Below are 27,374 nucleotides of genomic sequence, written 5' to 3' on the forward strand. Positions count from 1 at the left end.
TTTTGGGGTGCGGGAGGGGGGTCGGGTCGTTGGGCCAGCAATCTGTATTTCCTTTTGATTCAGTTTTTTTTTAGCCTGTTTGTTGTATTATTAAAAATGCCAATAAAACAAAGTTTAAAAAAAAAAGAAGGGAGATAGGTCGGAACCTTTGAACTACCGCCCAATCTCCCTTCTTGACGCCTCATATAAGATCTTCTTATGCTTCATACTGCGGGCCCTCGAACGATGTGCCGAAGGGTCTGGTAGATTTGATCACAAGTCAGGCTTTCGTAAGGGAACAGGCACATCTTTTAACTGCTTGTTGATCAAGCTTTTGTCATACTATGCAGTACAGAATAAATGTACGTTAAGGATTTCGATTGTGATGATCACTCCAGGCTGTGGGTAATGTTGAGGAATTGGGATTGTCCTGAAGCTTTGGTTGAAATTTTGGAACTTCTCCATAGTGACATCAAACTTAAAGTCAAGTTAGATCAACGTGGATCATTTTAGGGTTGGATCTTAGTAGAGCAGGGTTTACGGCAGGGATGTGTGTTCGCACATCTTATTTAATCTCTATATTCTTGGTATAGGAGAAGCGTTGGCACGAATCATGGCCAATCTCCTGCAATCGGGTTTATTGAAGTTGCAATATCTTTTATATGCGGACGACCTGGTTCTGATGGACTGTAGCCCAATTGGTCTCCAAAGTTTGCTAAAGATGGTAGCTGATTATTTTGGGGATCTGGACTTGGACATTAATGTCCCAAAATCAAAGATCTTGGTTATGAATAAGCTGAGCAGTCCTGCAGGCAGGTCTCATGATGCATGGCACATAAATGGGTCCAGAATGGAGGAGGTTATCAAATTAAAATATCTTGGTGTGGTTCTAAAAGCAAAAAGGTCCTTGGGACTAGCAAATAAGGCTCTCAAACTAGATAAAATTGCTGCTGTTACTAAACTATGAGTATTAGATAGGAAATACGGGCGTTTCTCCCTCCTACCAGTGGTGAAAATGTATAACCACATTTTGGTTCCTAAATAGATCTACAGAATGGAGGCCCGAGAAGAGGGGCTACTTTGGCCTAAACCCGAATCGTTCATCTGGTAACGAGTGCTGGCACTTCCCATAGGCATTCCAATGGCAGCCCTACATCACATTCTAGGTCTTGTTCTACAAGAAGTACTTTTTACTTGACGTAGAATCCAATTAGTTTTCCCCATCTTTTTCCTTTCTTGTGCATCTTAATGCTCTCTTTAATGCGGGTGAGTGTAGGCCCTTGTATTCTTGGGTGACGGGTGTTTTATCTACCATGGAAGTAAATGGTATCCCGTTGGAGGAATTGGCGCATAGACCATCCAGGGTCAAGAAGAAACTAATCGAAAATGCATGAACTGTGAACGGACGCGGTCTTCAGATGTATAAAAACTCTTAATTCTCTTGGGATGTCAAACCATTTAATCAAATATAGAATTGTACAGGAAGATATCCATCCAAACAACAAGGGAATTTTGGCTATGGGTAAAGTTAAACTTGGTGTCAACTAACGATGTCTTAGGTGCAAGGAACAGATTGTCGAAGGAACATCGGACGTGCCGCCTAGGACATGCATTACTCACCATAATAGCATTTCTGATGATTGGATCTGCTTAGATTCACATGCTATGCATATGGTCCGACATCCAGTGGTAAACGCTGAGTATTGCATCTCGTCTTTTGGGGACTTAAAGGGGACGTCGGCATAGGCGTGTCTAACACTATCCTCTATCGTGACATGTCACCAATAAGACAGCACAAAGGACATTCGGTTTACTGGACTAGCTCAGGTTTGCCTCTCTAAAAGAGGTGGTAACCTTGAATTTAAGCCAAGGCAATTGGAAGCGCGTCTAATCTGTAAACATAGAACGGTAACTAGGAGCCTTAATTCAGACTTCCATGTATTTCTTTGAATCAGGATGTTTAGTCAGATTTTCTCTGATTCTAGCTAGATTGTTACATATATGGTATAGTAACAGCTGGCGAATGACTTTTACTTACTATGTCATGGTATATTGCAATGGCAGTTCATATTGTACTCGCTTAGATCTTGATAATCTACCTAGTTGAACAATGGTCTTTTATTGATAATCATGTTTAATTGATAAAATCTACCTGCCAGTGATTTGTTGCAGTCATGCAGTGTTACTGCTTATTACCGCTTAAAGAGTAATGTAAACGGAGATAAGTGGTTCTGGCCATGGTCCAATCTGCAGCGCCCCATGCTGGTTTGTTAATGTGAGTCTATGCTAATACCAGCAATAAGATTATTATTGAACGTGTTCAATTATCCGTTGTTTTTGGCAAATTATATCTCCTTTAATAATGCTGTGGTAATTCTTAAATGTGTAATTGCAACTATAATATTAGCTAATTTATACGCCTCTCGATGGTAATGTACAGTTTGCTTTGGATACTGCATCTGTAGGTGGATGCTTAATGGACATCCTCACCCAAGATGGCGGTACGAGCATCACAAAGCTGTACCTTGGGGCTAATGCGGTAGCAGTACCATATAACGAGGACAGACGCGCAAATGCAACCTCCCGAAGACAGTCAGATGCCGAGAGGCAGGTAAACAAGATGCTAGTGCATTTGTGCATGATCCCCGAGCGCTACTAATTGCTGATAATGGAAGCAATTGGGACCCTAATACTAATTTGTGACCATTATCTTTCTCTTTATCCATATAATTACGCGTGGATGCGACTATGCAATCTACCACATAAATCCTTCACATAATGGCGGTTTTTTGGACATGCTGCAGTTAATTAAATCAATGTGAAATTACAAAGCCAGCAGGTAATTCCTTGAATCCTTAGTGCAATGTTTAACAATTCTTCTTGTCTTTGCTGAATATCCAGTTTAGTTACAATTGAAAACACATTTTTTGCTTTTCTCTGTCTTTTTTCTCATGTTCTAGAATTAAGTTATCAAGTTTATAAAATTGCTCAAGCAACCTAAGTTGTAAGTGAATACCAAATTAGATATATAGCTAATCCTGACATGTAGCAATGATTAAAACCATTCGGTAAGGCGCAATAATAAATTACAGTAACAAATACTTACTCTTTTTATTGTCCTTAACGGAACAGACAAGTATAGTTAAATATACAATATATCTTTCCTAAATTCAAGTGCAAATGCGGTTGCGCCGTAGATTAGGACTGAGGTTACTTGTATGCCTCCCATTGCTAACAGACGGTTATTTTTACTTTTACCTTTTCGTTTCTGGATTTTCTTCATACCACAACTTCAATTGGTAACACGCATGGTTAATTTCCTTTATCTAACAAATATGCTGAACTAATGTATGATTTTTCCTGGACTATATTTAATGGTTTATTTATTAACATTTAACCATGACTGTATGCAATTGGAACATGTTTTGCAACCCCTAATGCTACCTTGGTTTGATCTATCCCAAATAATATGGGATTGTATATAACTGTCTATAACTATTTTTGATCAACTGTAAAGTAAAATGTCTTAAATGGCTCGTTGAGATGGAAGTCCGATGGCACCTTGGGCATGAAGGAGGGGTGCGTCCTCAGCACTATCCTCATCTTGTGGAATGTCAGGTATGGAGGTTTACAGGAGAGGGCCTGGATCTCTCCCACTCGTCGTGCAAAGGTGATGGCCACAAGACACGCTGTTTTCCTTGATAGGTATTTCAACGGTACCGAATGCAGAGGCTCGAATGGCGGGCCCAAGAGCCTGGTCAGCACCACGTTGAGGTCGCATACCGGGGCCAGGGCCTTCACCAGCGGGAACGAGTGGAACAGTCCTTTCATGAACGCCTTCACTAGTCGGTGAGACCACAGCGACGACTGCCCCGGAGTTCTGGTGTAGCGGGAGATAGCCGTCAGATGGATCTTGATGGAGGCATGTGCCAGCCCTGCCTTGGCCAGCGATAGTAGGTACGGCAGCACTTGAGGGGCCGTAATCCGCAGAGGGTTGATCTTCTGTGCACAGCACCAGACAGAGAACCTCTTCAATTTATGTCTGTAGCACTTGAGTCGAGGACGCCCTGGCCTTTGCAAGGATCTCCTTGTAGTCCGCCAGGATAATGTAGCCTCCGAACTCTAGGGCTGCAGGAGCCAGGCCTGCAGGTTCAGCGATCCCGGGTAGTGATGGCACCTTCTTCCCTAGCAAGAAGATCTGCGTCCGTCGGCAGTTTGACTGGGGGGGATGCTGACAACCGCCTGAGTTGACTGATGAGTCACAGAAGCAACGGCAACAGTGGGAACGCATACAGGAAACAGGCCGTCCCAGGGGAAGGAGAAAGCATCGCCCATGCTCCCCGGCTGGGGAAACCTGCTGGTGAACCTCCGGAACTTGGCGTTCGTCACCTTCGCGATGAGATCTATCTGGGGACTGCCCCATCGTCGGAATAGCAGATCGACTTGATCCTGCTGTAGTTCTCACTCGTGGCACGAGCGCAGCTCCCTGCCGAGCGAGTCGGTGACGGTGTTCTTTACTCCTGCCAGGTGGAAGGGTACCAGGAACATCCCCTGGGCCATTGCCCAGTGCCACAGGTCCTGTACTTCCTTGGATAGGGCTGGGGATCTGGTGTCCCCTTACTTCCGGATGTAGAACGTCGTGGTGGTGTTGTCGGTGAAGACCCTCACCGCCTTGACCTTGAGGGACGGGAAGAATGACCTGAGGGCCCAAAAAACAGCTCAGAGCGCCAGGACATTGATGTGTAGTGACCTCTCCTCCGGGAGCCAAAGGCCTCCTGTGTGGAGATCTCCGGGGTGTGCTCCCCATCCTTCCAGGGAGGCGTCCTTTCGTCACCGTCTCCTGATGTGTCGGGGACTGGAAGTCCATAACCGCCGCTAGATGCGCGCGGTTGCCCCACCACCGGATTGCTTGGCAGAACGTCTTGTTGAGGGAGATCTTGTCTTCAAAACTGCCCGCTGCCTGCGTCCAACGGGCGTCGAGGAACTCCTGCAGTGGTCACATTCACAACCTGCATAGTCACACGAGGTAGATGCACGACATCATGCCGAATAGGGACTCGATGGACCTCACCCTGGCCGTGTCCATGGTCAACAGCCGGTGTACCTTGCCCAGGATGGCCTTAGTCCTTTCTGTGATGCTGGAAATGTATTGGAGGGACAGGGCCTCACTGTCCTTGTCCTGTAGTTCTTTTTCATTGTGTTCTGTATTGTTTTCAACCCAGGAGTCCATGTGGGACTCCTGGCAGTGCAGCTCTTCCTGTTTTTGGTTTGGTGTACAGACCCATGGGATACCCTTATGGCACCCATGGGTGGGTGTACAACCCTGTGCCCCTAGTGTATGTTTTTGGGCACCTGTGGGTGGCCCACAGAGCAGGGTATGGGCTGGTGGCAGCTCCATGCTGAATTTGACAGGTGCTCTGAGTATCCTCCATTTTGGGATACCCAGGCCCTGCCATTGGAATCAGTTGATCCCTGATGGAAAACAGGATGGCCCCTGTGGCCTCTTGCTTTCTATTGCCTGTTACCTTGTTTTCCCAAAGTCCTGGGAAACCCAGACTCTGTCCCTTCCCCCTGACTGGCTGTTGGGTGGAAGTTCCATATATGGTGTTGTTGTGAAGTCCAGTCCAGACTGGCTGGAGCCTTCCCGGTGACTATGTTGTGGGTCCACCCTGTGGGTGGGACCTGGGTGAATGGAGTGTGTGACCAATATGCACTTCTTGTTGTGGCTGTCTGCTTTTTGGTATGAGAGACAAAGACTGAGACAGCCCTGCCCGAAACTGGCCTGAATGCAGTGTGTAGTGTTGAATGGCTGAGTACTTGTCCCAATCCACATTCCTTGTTGTGAGTGTCAGAGGGAGGAGGATGGCCTGAATGCATTGTGTGCCTGACTGCATGAATGCCGTTCTGTATGATTGGCTGCTGAGTGTGACCCAGCAGTGTGAATGAGAGACAGGATAGTATATCTGGGGACCTCTCACCACTGGAAATTGTTCAGAAGCTGTGTCTACACTTGAAGAGTAACTGGAACTGCTGATCCTCGACGCCCAGCTGAAAGAAGACTTGCTATTGCATTTGCTTCGACCTGATCTGAAAGCTGCCAAATTCGTCGAAGACTGATCCGAGAGAGGACCTGGTAAGGCGCTCTCTTCCCGTGCTCTGAGGGACCATTGATCACCGCTAACCTTCGCCGAAGCTCCCTGGAAGTCAGACCCTCGAAAGGCAGCCGACCGGAGACGGGGACCACTGAGGAGAACGAAGTGAAGCACCAGGACTTCGCTGCTGTTGAAGTCCATTGCCGTCGACCAGGTTTCGCAGGTTTGTGCAACCGCTGGAGGCCCGTCGAAGTTGTGTTGCCCCAGAAGAGGGGGCCGCTTGACGCCGTGCCGCCGCCGACCGGAGCCACCCGCTCCTTTGCCTAAGAACATTTGAATCGAAGGACTCCCTTGTCCGCAACGTCGACCGCTTTGTCCAGCCGGAGAAAGTCAAGGCCACTGACGCGCCGAGGAGAATCCGCCGGTGGGTTTCATGCCACCCAGAGACCACAAAGACTTCGACGACTCGATGCCCTTGCTGGGCCACAGTTCTTCAGAAACTCTTTACGGTCCTGAACAATCAATCGCCGAGGTGCCCCGCACACCTCATCCTCGCTGGACGTCGCTGACGAGCACCGCCTGCATCGACGCTGTGGTCTCAGCACCCTCAAACTTCTCATCGACACCAAGTTCACCTTCTTCGACGCCTCTCGACGATCCGCGACTCCTGCTTGAAAGGGGGTCACTCAAGAAGGATCTGTCAACGCTTCTTCGAAGAACTCTACTCCACCAGGTACATTGTGTGGGGGGGGGGGGGGGGGGTAAAAACATTATAGGAGAGAATAAGACTATTGAGCAACATATGAACTGGGCTTGTGCAATATATCTTTATTTTACAGGTTGCCCAGGTTTTGGGGGGGGGGATCTCCACACAGAACTGTGCCTAGGTAGCTGGGCCAGTAGTCTGCCAATTGTGTCAATCATCTTGCTTTCCTTCCTATCTCTATTGCTGGTTTCCTTGTTATTGATCTGTGTGACAGATGATATTGGTGGTACCACTTTAGAACTGTATATATTTACCATTGTTGATTTCTGAGCACAAAGTGCGTTATTGTGATAGTGTACATACCTTTGAACATTAATTATATAAAGACTGTTTTCAGTAATACAGTGTGTGGACATTCCTTTATGGGGGTTTGGGGACTACACTGTACTTAAGAACCAGCCTGCATCACCTCCTGAGAAGCTAGGCCTTGATTGCTAGACCACATACCAATAATAGAGAATCTTGGCTGGGGTCCTCTGTGCCTCTCCTGTACCATATAGAGAGCAGAAGTACAGACAACCCCTCCGGTCCTTTACACTTTCCTTCAACGGCGAAACCAATTGCGCAACTGTGTCGAGTCTGGCTCCCAGGAACAGGGCGTATTGTGACTGTACCAAGTGGGATTTCACAAAGTTGATTGAAAATCCCAGATCTGTGAGCAGTTGGACGGTCTTCGCTGTGTGATCGACTGAGTTCCCTAGATTTTGCTCGGATGAGCCAATCGTCCAGGTAGGGTAAACTTGGATCCCCTACAGGCGCAGCCGCGTCACTACCGGTGCCAGGCACTTGGTGAAAACCCTGGGCACCGACTTCAATCCGAAGGGCAGGGCCTTGAACTGGAAGTGTCACCCCAGGACTACAAATCATAGGAACTTTTGATGTCATTTGACTATAGGGATGTGGAAGGAACAAGTTACTTACCTGTAACTGTTGTTCTCCAGCATGGGTCTGGCATGGATTCACATGCTCATGAATAAAGAATACATAGCAGTACACACATGCACAACCACGGGAGGTGGCAAAGGCTCAATATTAAGCATTACATCAAACTCAACATTAAGCAATTCTTACCTCCTCACCAGGCTCACCTTAGGCGAACAGATTGCGCAGCACTGCTTGGCCGACCCTGGACTCCTCCCTGGAATCCCGATCGACGCAGTAGAATTTCATGAAGGTGTGCGTCGACCTCCACGTAGCAGCCCTACAGATGTCCAGCAAGGACACACCAGATAGGAACGCCGTGGTAGCTGCGATCGCTCTGGTGGAATGGGCTCTCGGACGGCCAGGCAGAGGTCGGTTTGCCAACCGATGACAGTACATGATTACAGCCGGAGAGCCATCTGGAAATGGAGGCCTTTGAGAGAGCGTTCCCCTGATTGACAGGTCCAAAGTTCACAAAAAGTTGTGACGTCTTCCGAAAACACTTTGTGCGGTCCACGTAAAACTTCAGCGCTCTAGCCACATCCAGCGAGTGCAAAGTCCTTTAGGCCGGCGACGAAGGCGACGGAAAGAAAACAGGCAACGCCAAGTGCTCGTTGAGGTGGAAGTCCGACGGCACCTTGGGCATGAAGGAGGGTGCGTCCTGAGCACTACCCTCGTGTCGTGAAAAGTCAAGTACGGGGGCTTGCAGGAAAGGGCCTGGATCTCTCCCACTCTTCGTGCGGAGGTGATGGCCACAAGAAACGCTGTTTTCCACGACAAGAACTTCAACGGAGCCGAGTGCAGAGGCTCGAACGGAGGTCCCATCAGCTTGGTCAGCACCACGTTGAGCTCCCACGCCGGGGCCGGAGCCTTCACCGGCGGGAACGATCTGAACAGTCCCTTCATGAATTCTTTCACCAGACTATGAGACCACAAAGACGTCCGCCCCGTGGTTCTGGTGTATCGGGAGATCGCAGCAAGATGAATCTTGATGGACGCGTGCGCCAGTCCAGCCTTGACCAGCGTCAGAAGGTACGGCAGTACCTGGGGAGCCGTAATCCGTAGAGGGTTAATCTTCTGTGCGTGGCACCAGACAGAGAACCTCTTCCATTTGTGTCCATAGCATTTAAGAGTTGAGGACGGCCTTTGCAAGAACCTCTCTGCAGTCGGCCGGTATGTCGTATCCTCCAAACTAACGCTGCAGGAGCCAGGCCTGCAAGTTCAGCGACTTCGGGTCGTGATGGAGGATGGCGCCTCCTTACCTGGAGAGAAGATCCGCGTCCACTGGCAGCTTGATTGACAGGGACGCTGACAAGTCCAGAAGGTCCGGGAACCATATCTGCCTCGGCCACGCAGGTGCGCGAGGATCATCCTGCACCCTGACCTCTTGAGCTGGTTGATGAGCCGGATCAGCAATGGCAATGGAGGGAACGCGTATAGAAACAGGCCCTCCCAGGGGAACGAGAAAGCATTGCCCATGCTCCTCGGCTGGGGAAACCTGCTGGCGAACCTCCGGCACTTGGAGTTCGTCGCCGCCGCGAACAGATCGATCTGGGGTCTGCCCCACAGTCGGAAGACGCGGTCCACTAGATCCTGTCGTAGTTCCCACTCGTGGCACGAGCGCAGCTCTCTGCTGAGCGAGTCGGCGATGGTGTTTTTTTATCCCTGCCAGATGAAACGGCACCAGCAACATCCCTTGGGCGACGGCCCAATGCCACAGATCCTGCGCCTCCTTGGACAGGGCTGGGGACCTGGTTCCGCCCTGCTTCCTGATGTAGAACATGGTGGTGGTTTTGTCGGTGAAGATCCTCACCACCTTGCCCTTGAGGGACGGAAGAAAGGACCTGAGGGCCCAAAACATTGCACGGAGCTCCAGGACGTTGATATGGTGGGACTTCTCCGTCGGAAGCCAAAGGCCTCTCGCGTGCAGAATTTCGGTGTGCGCTCCCCACCCTTCCAGGGAGGCATCCGTGGTCACTGTCTCCTGGTGGCCAGGGGTCTGGAAGTCCATGCCCGCCGTCAGATGCGCGCGGGTGCCCCACCACCGGATCGCTCGTCGGAAACTCTCGTCGAGTGTGATCCTCTCCTCGAAGCTGTCCGTCGTCTGGTTCCAGCGCGCGTCCAGGAACTCCTGCAACGGGCGCATCCGGAGCCTGCATAGGCGGATGAGATAAATGCAAGAAGACATCATTCCGAGGAGGTACTTGATGGACCTCACCCTGGCCGCGTCCGCAACCAGCATCCGCTGCACCTTGCCCAAGATGGCCCTCGTCCTTTCCTCTGACAGAGAGGCCAGAAGCGACACTGTGTCGAGCTTCGCTCCCAGAAACAGTGCGTCTTGTGCGGGCACCAGGTGGGACTTGGCGTAGTGTAAGGAGAATCCCAGGTCCGCGAGTAGTTGGACGGTCCTTGCCGTGTGCTCCACGGCGAGCACTTTCGTCTTTGCTCGGATGAGACAGTCGTCCAGGTAGGGGTAGACGTGGATCCCCTCTCGGCGCAGCTGAACTGGTAGTGACGCCCCTGGACCACGAACCTGAGAAACTTTCGATGTCCCTTTAGGTTGGGAATATGGAAGTAGGCATCCTCCAAATCCAAAGACGACAGGAAATCGCCCTCCTCCAGTTGACCCAGGACGTGTTGGAGGGTGACCATCTGGAACTTCTGTGCCTTGATGAATTTGTTCAGTCGTCGTAGGTCCAGGATGGGACGCCATCCTCCCGTCTTCTTCTTCACAAGGAAGTATCTTGAGTAAACTCCGGAGCCCCGAGGCCTCTTTGGGACGAGCTCGATGGCGCCCTTCTTGAGCATCGCCTTTACCTCCAAGAGAAGATGAGGGACGTGATGTTCTTTCCTGACCACAGGGGGGACGCGCGGGCACCTCTTTAGAAATTCGAGCGCGTGACCCTGAGCTAGGGCGTCCAGCACCCAACGGTCGGTGGAGATGGACTCCCACACGCTGACGAAGCTCGCCAGCCGGCCTCCCACCGGGGTGCTTTGGTGGGGGCAGGACCCCACGGCCGGTTCAGTCCTGCTTCGACGAGGCTTTGCCGCCTTGTCCTCCTTGGCGACGACGGCGGGGTCCGCCTGACTTGCCTCGTCCCCTGTAACCTTCCTGTGACGACGAACGGGCCGCTTGACGGTAGGTGGAAAATCCGCCGCTGGAACCTTTGGAGGCACCCTGTTTGCCTCCGCCACTCCGAAAGGGCGGCCGCCGTCTCCGTGTCCGCCTTGATGGCTCGAAGGGAATCGTCCACTGTTTTCCCAAACAGGTTGTTTCCGTCGAACGGCATGTCCAAGACTCTGGTCTGCACGTCCTGACGGAAGTCGGTAGCCTTTAGCCATTCACGCCGCCTAAGGTACACGCCGTTGCCCAACTGGCGAAATCCAGCGTCAGCGATGTCCGTCGCATTCGTAATGGCGTGGTCCGACGCCACCTCTCCTTCCTGCAAGATCTCTAGGGCTTCCGCCCTCTTGTCGTCTGGTAGGAAGTCCAGCAGGGGGGCCAGTTTGTACCACAACTCCCTGTCGTAGCGGGCTACGATAGCCAAGGCGTTGGCTGCCTTAATCGTCGTCGCTGCCGGCGAGATGACCCTGCGTCCCATCGTGTCCAATTTCTTTCCCTCGCCGTCCGGTGGGGAGGTCGACGTAGAGGCCGCGCCCCCCCCGCTTTCTTCCTGGCTGCCGCGGAGACGACAGAGTCCGGGGTCGGCTGTGCCCGAAGGCACAAGGGGGCCGCGTCCAGGACCCGGTACTTCTTCTCGTCCCGATCCCTTCTAGCCGGTGTCGTGGATGGGTTCTTGAGGAGGGCGAGGCCCTCATCCCAAATATCGTCCAGTGGAGGTACAGCGAGGACCGTCTTCCTCTTGGCCTCGCGCCGTTGATAAAGGAAACCTTCCTTCTCTTCTGGGCAGAGCTGGAAAAGCTCGGATGCCCTGGCGATCATGGAGTGAAACGATCCAATCTCGTCGGGCGGGGAAGCCCGGGTGGGAGGTGACGACGGGAGATCCTCGTCGTAAACCTCGTCATCTGTACCCGTCGCGGCCGTGTCAGTCCCCGTATCATCCCCACGTGTCGTGGACGGGGAGGAGGGCTGAACAGGGCGCGATGGCTGAAAAGGAGGTGGAGGATGAATCCTTCTCTTAGGGGGAGGGCTCCCAGAAGGGCCTGGCTCCGGGTCCCCCGTCGGGAGTGGTTCCTCCGTTGGTGGTAACGGCAGTCTCGTCCTTATCTCCGAGCATAAGGACTGTATAGCCAACAAAATGGCCGCCGAGTTGTCTTGCGGCACTGGTTGAGGGGAGTCCGACGGGTGGTCAGGAGCCCCGTCGGCACCCTCAACGTTTTCGTCGTCTACTACGTCAGGGTCCCTCCCGACGGGCTGGTCTTCTTCCACGCCAACGCCGTGGCTTAAAACTTCGACCAGCTCCTCCTCAGAGGTTGAGGCCGAATCAACGATGACCTCCTGCCCCCCCCTTTTTCTTCTCCGTCGGAGGTTTCACGGGGGTCCTGTCGATGGGCATGAAAGAGGACTCCCTCCGCGGTGGCAGGGAGACTCTGGGCCCCGAGGTCGCCACCACTGGTGTAGGCTGAGCCAGGGCCGTCGCGACTGTCTCGATAGAGGCCTTTTTCCGGATGGATTAAGGCGTTCACCACCTTAGGTGCACTCACCGCCTTCTCCTTGGGGGGAGGGTCACCGCCTCGCTCCCCCTCCGATGGGGCCTTCGAGCTCGACCGGGGTCTCTCCAGGAGCTTCGCCGGGTGCTCGGCCTTCCTCTTACCCGAGCCAGAGCTTTGGCTCGTGGTGGATGGCGCCGGGGAGGATGTGCCCTGCCTGTTGCCTGTAGAGCCCGACCGTTCGGCGCTCCCGGTGCCAGCGGACTTGCGGTGCTTGGCCTTCTGTTGGACCCCCGTCGCCGGGGCGCCCTCAAAGGTCTTAGAAGACCGCTCGGACTTCTTCTTCTCGCCTGACGGGCTCTTTCCTTCCAGCCAGTTGGCGAGACGTTGATGGCGGTCCTTCATGGTCCGCTCCGACATATTGCCGCAAAATGCACAGTCCTTCTCCATTTGCGTCTTGTCCTCATGTAGGCAGTAAAGGCAAAGGGAGTGTTCGTCCTCCTTAAAGACATTCTGAAGCTGGCATCCAGGGCAGACCCTGAACAGCTTTCCGGGCGTCGAGCTTCCCTTCTCCTGGGCCATGTCCTAGATGGGCCTGAGAAACTTCTGGAGTCCTCCAAAGCGTGGCTCGACGAAATCTTCACCCTTGAGGGGCGTAGACAAATCCGACACGGGTCCCCGTTGATCGGATGAAGAAACGGTGGAGCTTGAGGCTCTTTTGACCGAAAAAAGAGCAATGTTTTGAGAAAAAACGTGAAAAAATAGCACTAATGCTCGAGAGCAATAGCAGGAGGATCCCAACACTTGAACGTGCGGTAAAAATCTGAAGATGGCTGCCAGAGGTGGGGCTTAGGTAGAGGGCAGTCATTGGCTGTGGTCAGTATGACGCAGAGATCAGTGATTGGTTACTACTACGAAAAACAGATCAGAAACAAAACTGATACTGATTTTTCTTTACCGAGGATTCCCAGCCTGACGACGGGGAATATTCATGAGCATGTGAATCCATGCCAGACCCCATGCTGGAGAAGTAGGCATCCTCCAAATCCAGCACGTGCTGAAGGGTCACCATCTGGAATTTCTGGGACTTGATGTTGTTTAGTCGACGAAGGTCCAGGATGGGTTGCCAACCCCTGGTCTTCTTTCTGACGACGAAGTACTTCGAGTACACTCTGGAGCATCTTCAGGACGAGTTCTATCGCTCCCTTTTTTAGCATTGCTCGTACCTCTAGAAGTAGCTGCAGCACGTGGTTTTCCTTCATGGCCACTAGTGGTAGACTGGGACACTTTCTTTGGAATTTTAGAGTGTGCCCCTGGACCAACGCGTCCAGCACCCAACCGTCGGAGATGGACTCCATGCGCTGATTAATTTTGCCAGCCGGCCTCCCACAGGGACGCTTGGGTGGGGGCCCAACGTCACAGCCGGTTCAATTTTGCTTCGCCGAGGCCTTGGCCTCCTTGGCGACTGACGTCCTCCGGCCTTGCTGCAGCCTCTGTAGGCGACACTGGGGGTAGAGGCAATCTTGTCCTCATCTCCGTACACAGAGTCTGGATGCCCATCAAGATCGCCCCCTGAGTTGTCTTGTGGCAGAGGCATTCGTTGCAACGGGAGCGACGGTTGGGGCGTGGTATCCTCCACGGCCCGCAGTTCCTCGTCGGCTCCACTGTCACTCTCTACGTCCGCCTCGTTGGGATCCCTCCCGGACTTCCTTGAACTTCTTATCCAGGATCTTTTTTTACGCCAGCCAGCTCATCTTCAGATCCGTGTCCGTTATGGCTACTGTGCCCCCCCCCCCCTTCTCGTCCCGGCGTTTCACGGGGGTCTTCTCGATAGGTTGAAAATATGACTCTCTCTGGGGTAGCAGGGAAACTCTAGGCCCTGAAGTGGATTCCACTGGTGTATCCTCCGCAGCCTTCGCCAGGGCCGCCACGACTCCTTCAATCAAGGCCTTCGCTGGGTGAATCAGGGCCTTCACTACCTTGGCCGCCTACAGGGCCTTCATCTTAGGGGCAGGGTCACCGCCTCACCCTCCCTTGGCTTTCTCAGTCGGGATCGACCGAGGCTTCTCCCGAAGCTTACCCGGGTTCTCAGACTTCCTTCTCGCCGAGCCAGAGCATTGGCTCGTGGTTTATGGCGTCAGGGACATAGCGCCCTGCCTGGCAGCCGAGGAGCCCGAACCAACGGCGATCCCGGTGCCCGCGGACTCGCGGTGCTTTGCCTTATGTTGGTCCCCTGTCGCTGGACCGCCCTCAAAGGTCTTAGAAGACCGCTCGGACGACTTCTCACCTGCTGCTGGGCTCTTCGCTTCCAGCCAGTTAGTGAGCCTAGTCTGACGGTCCTTCAATGTCTGTTCTGACATGTTCTTACAAAACGCACAGTCCTTCTCCACGTGCAATTTGTCGTCGTGAAGGCAGTAGAGGCACAGAGTGCTCACCTTCCTTGAAGACATTCTGTAATCTGCATGCAGGGCAGCTCCTGAACAGCTTGGGTCCAACAGGCGTCGTGTTTCCTTTGTCCTGGGCCATGTCCACGCGGGGTAGGCCTCAAAGATCTTCCAGAACCCTCCAAGAAGTGAAAATTCGATGAAAATTCGCCCTTGAGAGGCGTAGAAGAATTCCAAAATGGGTCCCTGTTGACCGGAAGTCGAATCAGTTGAGCTTGAGGCCCGATTGACCGAAAATATAAGGGTAAACTCATCAAAAAAAACGCAAAACACAGTAAAAGCTCAAGAGCTATAGCACGAGGACTCCCAACACTTGAACGTGCGGTAAAAATCTGAAGGTGGCTGTCAGAGGAGGGGCTTAGGTAGAGGGCAGTCATTGGTTGGGGGCAGTATGACCCAGAGACCAGTGATTGGTTATTAGAAGAAAGACCGTTCAGAAATCAAATTGATTTTTTCTTTACCGAGGATTCCCAGCCTAACAATGGGAATATTCATGAGCATGTGAATCAATGCCAGACCCCCATGCTGGAGAACAGTAGTTCATCCCAGAGAAGGTATTTAAACCATGGGAAATCTGAAAGACTTCCCTTTGTCACTGCACTGAAGGTGCTTTGTGACATAATTGTAAACTACTATGCCTGTGGAGTTGGTTGGACTCCATAACCAAAGAAAACACAAGGGTAAAACGTGCATCAAAATACATGATAGAATGGGGAAAAGGGTCTCCAGGTAAATGAAATCAAGTCCTCAAAATCCAGCAACATTTTTGAGAATACTCCCTAACACCTGCTCACTGTATCCCTGTGCTCGCCTGTACACAGACACATTGTGGTCCTCTGTTGTTGGCGGTCTCAGCAACGTTCTTTGGTCAGACGATCCAGCACAGATTTGTCTATATTTGTCTATGTAGTCACGCCACCACCTCCGCTTGGACTTCTGCCCTGTCAGCTTCTCGGGCCTACCGTAGCTTTGGCGTCCTATGTAGCAGCTGCAACCGAGTTTGAAACTCGCTAGTTTCGCGATTTCCGTTCTCGTCCGGTGGTGCGCAGCTTGGGGCCTCTCAGCATGCGTTTACGAGCCTCTCTCTGGCCCTGCTTCTCTCCCCTCCCTGTTTGGATGCACGCTTTTTAACATACTTGTTAGGGAGAATTCTCTGTTAAGGCTAATTTCCCAAACCTAGCAAGTCCCCCAGCAGCTTTGCTGGATTTTTGGGGTTTATTTTTTCTCCTGCTAAGAGTGAGACTCTTTTTCTCCCACTCTTAGACATGATTTGAGATATCCTTTGACTTTGTAATGCGTTTCATGGGCTATGGAGTCTTTTACTCCATAGGGTTTCATGTATTTTGGTAAGTGTGTTACACAGCACCTTCAGTGCAGTAACACAGGGGTGTCATAGTGGCCCCCAACCATAGACTCCATACCCTGGGACTGACTACTGTCTCCCAGGGCATGTAAAGTCACCATTGACTTTACTAGTCTTAAATTGTGAACAGAACCAGTACAAACCATCATATTGTGGAACTACTGGTAGGGGTAATTAGATTGCCCCTGGGTCTGTTTTTCGAGGGGGCACTGTGCAGTCCCCCCCTCGTCGGGTTTCTGGCTGGTGGCAGTGGTTACCACGCGAAATATTCCACCGGAATATTTCCTATGGGATTTTCCCATTCATTTTAAATGCACCACTTTTTTTGGTGCAATGTTAAAGATACCGCCGGGTTATTTATTTTATATTTACTCACCGGTTGGGTCTTTTTGCCAGGACTCGGTTTTAAAATGGAGTTTGTGTTCGCCTCTAACTCCAAACCAAGTCGAGCCCTTTGTTCCACTTTTTGGCGGGCTTCTACACAGAAGCATCCATAAGTGGTGCCACTCTGTCTGGGTCTACAGGATGTGTGGGAGGGGGGTTTAGGCACCCTGGACTGAGTTGCCTCGGCAACTCAAGTCGCACTCTTGTGCGATTGGCCCAGTGGTGAGCCGCCCGGCTACCACTTAGCATGTTTGAGTGAAAAGCTAGGACTGATGAATGGGGGTTTTCTGCATAAAAGCAGGGCTTTGGGGACTGGAACTTCAGAAGTCGCCACAGGACCAAAGAATCTGAAGAGCGAGAAGCTGAGCCGACCTGCAACGACAACACCACCGGTGGAGCCCTGCTGAACCGTCTCACCACTTCCCAACGACAGAGAAGATCTTCATCCCGGAGAGTCTTCTTCCTCTGAACTGGTGGGGATAACCAGTTCGCCCTCTTTTTGCCTTCCTGGATCGTCTCGTGGTCGAATCGTCCGTGCCAAGCACCCTGGCGGCCGGATAGCCACGCTTCACCACAACTGCGAATAAAAGGGTAGTACCTTTTAACCGGGAAACTCCGCGGCTGGTTTCTTCCCTGGCAGTGCAACGATCTCCAGCTTTCCTCCACGTCGAGATCTCTTCCCCTGGACGAAGCACCAACTTGCACCCGCTGCCAGGAACAACTGCCCCCACTGGAGCTTTCTCACCATTTCAGGTACTGTGTCCCGCCTGGTCTCCCTTGCAACAGACTGTTCAAGGTGTCCTGTAAATCCTTGACTTTCTATCCTGGGGTAACTTGGGAGCTGCAAACTAACTTTTACTGACTTGATCCAACCCTTTTTGAACTATCTGCAAAGACTCTTTAAAGTACTATTCAACTGTATGATCTTGGACACATTCCACCTTGCTCTCTCCAAGAGTGGGCCTGGCCTATGACTTTCTTGCTCCTCAGTAGACTCTGCCTTTTCTGACATGCTCGGTTTCTCTTAAAGTGTTGGTATTGTATATTTTCCTAATTCTGCCTTTTTCCCTCCCTTTTTAACTAACTTATTGGAGTGCCATCTTAGGTTAAGCGCTCACCTCTGTCTGAAAATAAGTGGTGTTTTAACTAAGACTTGTTCAATAAGTAATCAGGGATGTATATATCTTAATAGTGACTGTGTTTGAACTTGCTTGCCATATTAGTGTTAGTGTATATTACAAAGTGTGTTTTTAAATAAATATTTATATACTTTTATACCCAAGCTCTGGTCAGTGTTTGCTTGTGCTACTGTATTTTGGTACCCATCTTGTATACTCTATATACTGTCTAACTCTTCTTGAGAGATGTCTGGCTGCTCAGCCACAGCTACCAGGTAAATCTGGGTGGTACAGACTGCTACCAATTGGGTTTACTGCCAACACCTGTAGTCTTAACCCTTTTGCAGTAGTCCCTAATGGAACTGCACAGGTTTCTGCCTAACAATACTCAGCCCGGTAAAGTGGACGGCTGGATTTAAAGGGAAACTACTTTTCTCACAAGATAAAGATCTTCCTTAGGAGTTTTTTTGTTGCATTTTAAAAAAATCCCATGTAGGCCACGGCACATCCAGCTGCCAAGAGTTCCTCCTGGGAATGGGAGTCCTTGTCCTCTAAGGGGAGTCTTTTTGGGTGAGGTCCCACTTGCCTCTACCCCTAGGGAGGGTATTGCAGAGCGGGCTTACCTGCCCAGCCCTCGCCGGGCAGAGGTGTGGGGGATCCCCCTTTGGGAGTAGGAACCAACTTCCTTGATTCGTTACAAAGCACTTCGAGAACAATGCTAATAATACCCTACCCTAAATGGACAAAGTTCAACACAACTGCTTGTAAATGGTAGAAAAACAGTCAAAAATGAAAGGATTGTCACCAAATAAAAAAAAAAAAAAAAAAGATTGAGGAAAAATATGCTTAATAAAATGCCAGAACGGCACAGTGATCCACTTGAGCATTAAACCTTGAACTGATTGAGGTCTTATGAACTGGAGAGGGCAGGCAAAGGATGGCAGCCTTTATAGGCCTGTTTGTCTTTTCTCCTGTGCAGCAACATGGCTGTATAGATTCAAAGGTTTTCAAGGATTTCTTGGGAATATCCAAGGTTTTTATAATGAAGAATACATATTGGAGAACCATCCATACATCAAATCATTCTTTTATAAGTGGCTCAGGTCATCCAGTTATGCCGTATTCTTAGTGATGTACACTCACTCAAAATGCATTTCTTGAAGGAAGGGCAGATTTTTCCACAATCTCTTCTAGACTTTCCTACATTCTCATGTGTTGCTCCCTGAATTATTTCTAAGGTGCAAGAAATTCTGTCAGCGCAAGGTACCAACCACAATGAATCCGCCACACCCCTATCCAACTAGCCTGATGCCTGATGGCATTTACATACCGCCTCTCTGCGTCTTCGTTCTTGTTCCCGCTTCCGTGCCATTTCTCTCTGTTGTTGGTCCAGCATAGACTGCGAGGGCTGTGGCTGTGAGCTCTGTGCTTGGGGTATCGAGGGTGCAGCAGGAACCTGCTGTTGTGGTGGTGTTTGCTGAGGTGGGGGTTGCTGCTGTGGTAGTGGTGGCGGCGGTGGTGCTGGCGGTTGCTGCTGTTGCTGCTGCTCCTGGCGCCTTCTAACCTCTTCATGGGCTTTTCGCGCTTGTTCGATTGAGTCATCATCGTCACGACCCCTACAGTTGCACAGTACAACAAATATTAATCATGTGAATAACATTATCTGACCAACAAAAAGTAAGCAGGATCATGCATTTAACAAAGTTCTAGTATTCACAAAACTGCTTCAAGGACCCCCGATGTAGCATTCAATTGCCTATACATTAATTGCAAAACTGTGGATCTCAAGATCCATTGCAGTTCTTCACTGCCAAACAGTGCAGACAGCTAACGCAGTTCTTAAATGCTGCTTCATATAACAAGCACATTCCTCCCACAATCCCATTAACTTTAAAACAGCTCCATATATTATTCTCCTGACTAAACTACAGCTCGGAAGACATACTTCGCTTTGCCCATTTCCTGCACCACCACCATATTGTGCAACTTGGTAAAACACAACTCTACCAAGATTTACTCATGTCCCATGCTTCAGTCCCCACTCCTCTTCAACCTAAAGTCTGCATACCTATCAATGCTTCGGTTCACAACGTGTTGTCCTCTACATCCCCACCCAAGGTTCAACAGCCCAAAAAGGAAATACATGAATTTCGCTCTGCTGTAATCCATACTCTTGAATGAAGCTGAATCTTAATAGGGGTCAGTATCTATTTAGTCAGAAAACCCAGGAATGAAATCTCTGAATTCAAACCTTATTCGCTCCTGTTCCCTCCTGAGCCGCTCCCTTTCGGCCTGCTCCACCTGGGCCTTGTGAGCCTTCTCCCGCTCTTCCTTTTCCCGGGCTGCCTTGCGGAACTGTTCAAAGCTGTCGCTAGATGATTTCATGGTGGAGGACGGAGCAGCTGGATGTTTCTGGACTAGGCTTGCCCAGGATCCCATATTTTTTAATTTCAAATCCTGCAGACACACAGCCATTAAGGATAAAGATATATACAGCAAAAGAATTTAGATGCATCAAAATAATTTGCTTAAAACATTAACATGTAAAGGTAACTCACGCCATAAACTACTGAACTCCTATAATTACTTTCCTCAAGGTTTCTGGCAGGGAAAACTTTCAGGATGGGTTTGGCGCAACCAGTTTTCATCGGCTCATGCCAGAAATAACAGACATTGTTATGATACTGATATGGCTTTTATAATGCGCTTATACACAAGTGTTTCTAGGTGCCATGTTTAGTGGGGAAGAAAGGAGGGCATATTTAGGAAAGGAGAAAATGAACTGGGAGTATAATATTCACTACGTTGAGTGACTTTACACACACACACCTAACATGCCATACCCTTTCCTCTACACTAGAGATTGAAAAGCAGGGACTACAGAAGCAGGTCGTCATAATCTTACTCCAGTCAAGAGACCAAATAAAGCACTTCCCGGGATTCGGCTTAGATTCCCAGGCTGACAGCGTGGAAGATCTGGGCAGGGCTGGGGAATATGCGAGTCCCAATACATAACCTTGCCAAAAAGTCCACAATTGGAACGCCCTTGCCAGTTTAATCAGACAGGATCCAAGATTATGAAGAAGTAGATCCTGTGCAATAGAACAAAGACTGCTGCTGGGGATTAGCAACATTGCCAAAGCCATATACTGGTGGAGCCTGGCGTTTCGCTGTGACCACAGAAGACCTTTGTAGGTGCTTAGGGCCTTGGACTGGTGGGACTAATCATGCCTGTGCTCTGCACCAGAAGCCTCCCTGCTACCAGAAGACATCTTAAATGTCCTGGGACCACATTGTAGGCTGCCCATTCAAAGTCAAGTCCTCTTTGCTTCAGCAATCATCCCTCCAAGTTCGAACTTGGGACTCTGCAGGATGTCGACATGTGCCCTAAGATGGGATACATCACTCACCGTAATGGTATTTCTGGTGCTTATATCTGCTTAGATGCACATGCCCTGCATAGTCTGACATCTAGGAGAAGTTGCAGAGTATTACAAGATTTGGTTTTGAAACTCGAAATTGGACGTCGACAGAGTATGTTAGTAATACTATCCCTAGTGTGACGTGCACTGCACCCATGGTCCTTCACGCGTCGGCATCCCTCAGATTGTTTATTTCTGACATGAGGTTGCATGAAGCGTACCGTGAGTACAGATGTAATAAAGCAGAAACAGTGATAACTCAGAAAATATCAATGCGCCTTCTACTCTAGAAGAGGAGGAAGGTTGGGCGCATGTGAATCTAAGCAGATACAAGCACCAGAAATTCAATTACGATGAGTTATGTATCCCTTCTGGAGCTTGTGGATCTTCTTAATCACATGCTCTGCATAGATTAGCAAGCAGTATCTGGAGGAGGTGGGAAGTGAGAGGGTACAGTGACAAAGAGATGTTTTAGGACCGCTTGTCCCACCAGTGAATCTGCTTTAGAGTGTGTGTCAATGAAATAATGCTGTGTGAATGTATTTAACGCTTTTTTCAAAGAGATTTTCTCATTTTTCGGCCAAATCGAGCCTTAAGCTCCACCATTCTACTTACGATCAACGGGGACCAGTTTCGGAATTTTCTACGCCCCTCAAGGGTGAAGTTTTCGTCGAGTTGCGCTTCTTGGAGGATTCCAGAAGATCTGAGGCCTACCATGGACATGGCCCAGGATAAGGGAAGCTCGACGCCCGGATCCAAGCTGTTCAGAAATGCGGGTTACAGAATGTTTTCAAGGAGGACAAGCATTCGAGATGTCTCTTCTGCCTTCATGAGGACAAGACACACATGGAGAAGGACTGTGCGTTCTGCAAGAACCTATCGGAACGGACCATGAGGGATCGTTGTTCCCGCCTCGCCAGCTGGAGAAGGGCCCAGCAGGTGAGAAGAAGAAAAGGTCCGAGCGGTCTAAGTCATGTGAGGGTGCCCCGGCAACGGGGGCCCAACAGAAGGCTAAGCACCACTAGTCCGTGGGCACCGGGAGCGCCGAGCGGTCGGGCTCTTCGGCTGCCAGGCAGGGCGCACCTTCCCCGGCACCATCAACCACGAGCCAGCGCTCTGGTTCGGGGAAGAGGAAATCGGAGAACCCGGGTAAGCTTCTGGAGAAGCCTCGGTCGATCTCGAAGGATTCGGCTTAGGGGGAGCGAGGCGGTGACCCCCCCCCCCCAAGGTGAAGGCTTCAAGCGCGCCAAAGGTGGCGAAGGCCTTGATTCACCTGGCTAAGGCCTCTATCGAGGGAGTCGCGGCGGCCCTGGCGAAGCCTGGGGAAGCTACACCAGTGGAGGCGATCTCGGGGCCCAGAGTTTCCCTGCCACCGCGGAGGGAATCCTCTTAACAGCCCATCTACAAGAACCCTGTGAAGACCCCGGTGGAAAAAAAGGGGGGGAGAGGTGTGGTGTCCATCACGGATACGGATTCAGCCTCTGAGGAGGAGCTGGTGGAAACCGTGAAGAACCTCAACGAGAGGTTAAAGAAGGTACGATCCCACGGGACGGATCCCGAAGAGGTGGTCGAAGAAAGAGACAGTGGTGCCGACGAGGCCCCAGTGGAGGATCAGCCATCCCTCCCGTCGCAGCCATTGCCTGAGCCTCAGGACAACTCGGCGGCCATTCTGATGGCGATCCAAACCTTATGCACGGAGATAAGGACGAGATTACCACGAACCCCGGCGGACGATCCAGAACCGGGCCCGTCGCGGAGCCCTCCGAACAAGCGGAGGAGAGTTCACCCCTCCCCGCCCTTCATGCCCCGACGACCCGTGGATCCCTCATCCCCCTCACCGGAACCCAGGGATGACACGGCGACGGATAGGACGACGGGGACGGATGACGACAGTGGTGACGACGGGACGGACCTTCCATCACCACTCCCTCGGGCTTCCCCGCCTGACGAAATTGGCTCCTTTCACACCATGATTGCCAGGGCATCCGAGCTCTTCCAGCTCTGTCCCGAGGAACAGAAGGAGGGTTTCCTCTATCAACGGCGAGAGGCCAAGAGAAAGACGGTCCTCGCAGTACCTTTACTCGACAATATCTGGGACGAGGGACTTGCGATCCTGAAGAACCCGTCCACGACGCCTCCCAAGAGGGACAGGTACGAGAAGAAGTACTGGGTCCCCGACGCTGCCCCTTTGTGCCTCAGGGCTCAACCTACGCCGGATTCGGTCGTCTCAGCGGCAGCCAAGAAGAAGGCGGCGTGGGCGACGGTCTCAACCTCTACTTCCCCTCCTGACGGCGAGGGTAAGAAATTGGATGCCATGGGGCGAGGGGTCATCTCGTCGGCGGCAACGACAATCAAGGCAGCCAACGCCTTAGCGGTTGCGGCCCGTTACGACATGGAGCTATGGTACAAGATAGCCCCCCTACTGGACTTCCTACCAGAGGACAAGAGGGCGGAGGCTCTGGAGATTCTGCAGGAAGGTGAGGTGGCGTCGGACCACGCCATAACGGCGGCAACCGACATTGCCGACACTGGGTTTCGCCAGTTAGGCAACAGTGTTTGCCTGCGACGAGGCTGGCTCAAGGCGACAGACTTCCATCAGGACGTGCAGACCAGGGTTTTGGATATGCTGTTCGACGGCAACAACCTGTTTGGGAGAACAGTGGATGAGTCGCTGCAGGCCATCAAGGCCGACACAGAGACGGCCCGAGCCCTGGGAGTCCTTCAGCAACGACAGCCCTTTTGAAGCGCCAGAGGCAGACAGGGGGCCTCCAAGGGATCAGGCGGTGGCTCCTCAACGTACCGCCAGGCGGCCCGTTCCTCGTCCCAGGAGGCTTACAGAGGTCGCGGCAAGCAAGGAGGATCTCGGCATCGTCGCCAAGGAGGCCAAGGCGGCAAGGCCGCCTCCAAGCAAGATTGAACCGGCCGTAGCGTCGGGCCCCCACCGAAGCACCCCCGGTGGGAGGCGGCTGGCGAAGTTCGTCAGCGTGTGGAAGTCCATCTCCACCGACAGTTGGGTGCTGGATGCCCTGGCCCACAGGCACACTCTCTAATTCCAAAATAAGTGTCCCCGCATTCCTCCCGTGGCCAGGAAGGAAAATCACGTCCTTCAAATGATGTGAGGTAAAGGCGATGCTCAAGAAAGGTGCCATCGAGCTCGTCCCCAAGAGGCTCTGGGGCTCCGGAGTATACTCAAGATACTTCCTCGTCAGAAAGAAGACAGGCGGTTGGTGCCCCATCCTGGACCTACGTCGGTTGAACAAATACATCAAGGCACACAAGTTCAGTAAGGTCACTCTCTAGCACGTGCTGGGACAGCTGGAGGAGGGCGACTTCCTATCGTTGTTGGACTTGGAGGATGCTTACTTCCACATCCCCATCCTAAAAGGACACCGAAAGTTCCTCAGATTCGTAGTCCAAGGATGCCACTACCAATTCAGAGCTCTGCCTTTCGGATTGAAATCGGCACCCAGGATGTTCACCAAGTGCCTATCATCAGTGGGACGCGGCTGCGCCTGCAGGGGGATCCACGTCTATTCCTACCTGGACGACTGGCTCATCCGTGCAAGGACAAGAGAACTCGCCGTCGAGCACACGGCGAAGACCGTCTGATAACTCACGGAGCTGGGTTTCTCCATCAACTACCTGAAATACCATTTGGTTCCATTGCAGGTGGCACTGTTTCTGGGAGCGAAGCTCGATACAGTGGAATGATTGGCGTCTCCGTCGGAGGAAAGGACGAAGGCCATCTTAGGCAAGGTGCAGCGACTGCTGGCCACGGACGTGGCCAGGGTGATATCCATCAAGTCCCTCCTCGGAATGATGTCCTCATGCATCTATCTAGTGCGCGTGTGCAGGCTATGGATGCGTCCTCTACAGGAGTTCCTCGACGCCCGCTGCATGCAAGCGGCGGGCAGCTTAGAAGACAAGATCCCGCTCAACAACGTTTCCCGTCGGGTGATTCAGTGGTGGGGCACCGACCTCACGGCGGGCACAGACTTTCAGACCCCGGCACATCAGGAGACGGTGACGGCGGACGCCTCCCTGGAGGGATGGGGTGCGCACACTGGAGATCTCCACGCAAGAGGCCTTTGGCTCCAGGAGGAGAGGTCCCTCCACATCAACATCTTGGAGCTCTGTGCCGTGTTCTGGACGCTCAAGTCGTTCCTCAAGGGCAAGGTCGTGAAGATCTTCACTGACAACACCACCACGATGTTCTACATACGGAAGCAAGGAGGCACCAGATCCCCAGCCCTATCCATGGAGGCCCAGGATCTGTGGCACTGGGCCATCGCCCAGGGGATGTTTCTGGTTCCCTTCCATCTGGCAGGAATAAAAAAACACCATCGCCGACTCACTCAGCAGGGAGCTGCGCTCGTGCCACGAGTGGGAACTACGCCAGGATCAAGTGGATCGGCTCTTCCAACGATGGGGCAAACCCCAGATCGACCTGTTCGTGACGGCGACGAACTCCAAGTGCCAGAGGTTCGCCAGCAGGTTTCCCCAGCCGAGGAGCATGGGCGATGCTTACTCGTTCCCCTGGGACGGCCTGTTCCTGTATGTGTTTACTCCGTTGCCGCTTCGGCTCATCAGCCAGCTCAAGAGGTCCCAAGGCAGGATGATCCTCGTCGCACCGGCGTGGCTGAGAGATCTGGTTCCCGGACCTTCTGGACCTCTCGGCGTCCCCACCAGTCAAGCTGCCGACGGACGCAGATCTTCACTCCAGAGAGGGAGGCACCATTCTTCATCACGACCCGGAGTCGCTGAACTTGCAGGCCTGGCTCCTGCAGCACTAGAGTTTGGAGGGTACGATATCCCGGCTGACTGCAGAGAGGATCTTGCAAAGGCCAGGACGTCCTCAACTCTCAAGTGCTATGGACATAAGTGTAAGAGGTTCTCTGTCTGGTGCCATGCACAGAAGATCAACCCTCTACGGATTACGGCACCTCAAGTGCTACCATACCTACTGTCGCTGGCCAAAGCTGGACTAGCTCAAGCTTCCATCAAGATACATCTGGCAGTGATCTCCCCATACACCAGAACTGCAGGACGGCCGTCCTTGGGGTCTCATCGACTGATGAAGGGACTGTTCCGATCGTTCCCGCCGATGAAGGCTCCAGCCCCGGCGTGGTAGCTCAACGTGGTGCTGACCAGGCTCATGGGGCCGCCATTTGAGCCTTTGCATTCGGCTCCGTTGAAGTTCCTGTCGTGGAAGACAGTGTTCCTTGTGGCCATCACCTCTGCACGACGTGTGGGAGAGATTCAGGCCCTATCCTGCAAGCCTACATACTTGACTTTTCACAATACGAGGGTGGTGCTGAGGACGCACCCCTCTTTCATGCCCAAGGTGCCGTCGGACTTCCATCTTAACGAGCCCTTGGTGTTGCCAGTTTTCTTTCCGTCGCCTTTGTCGCCGGCCGAGAGGACTTTGCACTGGCTGGATCTAGCTAGAGCACTTAAGTTCTACGTGGACCGAACGAAGAGTTTTCGGAAGACATCACAGCTGTTTGTGAACTTTGGACCTGTGAACCAAGGGAAGGCACTCTCGAAGGCTTCCATTTCCAGATGGCTCTCCGGCTGCATCATGCACCGTCATCGGTTGGCCAACCGACCGTTGCCCGGCTGATCGAGAGCCCATTCGACCAGAGCGATCGCTGCTACTAGGGCGTTCTTGTCTGGTGTGGACATCTGCAGGGCTGCTACGTGGAGGTCGACGTACACCTTCACGAGATTCTACTGCATCGATCGGGATTCCAGGGAGGAGTCCAGAGTCGGCCATGCAGTGCTGCGCAACCTGTTCGCCTGAAGGTGGGCCTGGTGAGGAGGTAAGAGCTGCTTAATGTTGAGTTGATGTAATGCTTAATGTTGAGCCTTTTGCCACCTTCCGTGGTTGTGCATGTGTGTACCGCTATGTATTCTTATATTCATGAGCATGTGAATCCATGCCAGACCCCATGCTGGAGAAGGAACAAGTTACTTACCTGTAACTGTTGTTCTCCAACATGGGTCTGGCATGGATTCACATGCGAACCCTCCCTCCTTCCCCTCTAAGGCTCTTCACTTGGTCACACTGCCACTTGAACGTGCGGTAAAAATCTGAGGATGGCTGCCGGAGGAGGGGCTTAGGGAGAGGGCAGTATGACCCAGAGACCAGTGATTGGTTACTACTAAGAAAGACAGATCAGAAACGAAACCGATACTGATTTTCTCTTTACCGAGGATTCCCAGCCTGACGACGGGGAATATTCATGAGCATGAGAATCCCTGCCAGACCCCA

General features: G+C 51.8%; 1 protein-coding gene across 2 annotated transcripts in view; it reads right to left on the reverse strand.

Moving 5' to 3' along the window:
* Window positions 1-27,374, reverse strand: part of BRD4 (bromodomain containing 4) — a 1,521,397-nt gene that overhangs the window by 76,654 nt on the left and 1,417,369 nt on the right. For both annotated transcript variants that reach the window (XM_069603884.1, XM_069603885.1), the window contains 2 exons: window positions 19,930-20,135; window positions 19,009-19,294 (listed from right to left, as the gene is read on the reverse strand). In XM_069603884.1, coding sequence (XP_069459985.1) covers window positions 19,009-19,294; window positions 19,930-20,135 — 492 coding nt within the window. The remainder of the gene's footprint in view (window positions 1-19,008; window positions 19,295-19,929; window positions 20,136-27,374) is intronic.

This window comes from Ambystoma mexicanum, chromosome 3q, assembly GCF_040938575.1.
Source record: "Ambystoma mexicanum isolate Mex_15411 chromosome 3q, UKY_AmexF1_1, whole genome shotgun sequence".
NCBI classification, from domain to species: domain Eukaryota; kingdom Metazoa; phylum Chordata; class Amphibia; order Caudata; family Ambystomatidae; genus Ambystoma; species Ambystoma mexicanum.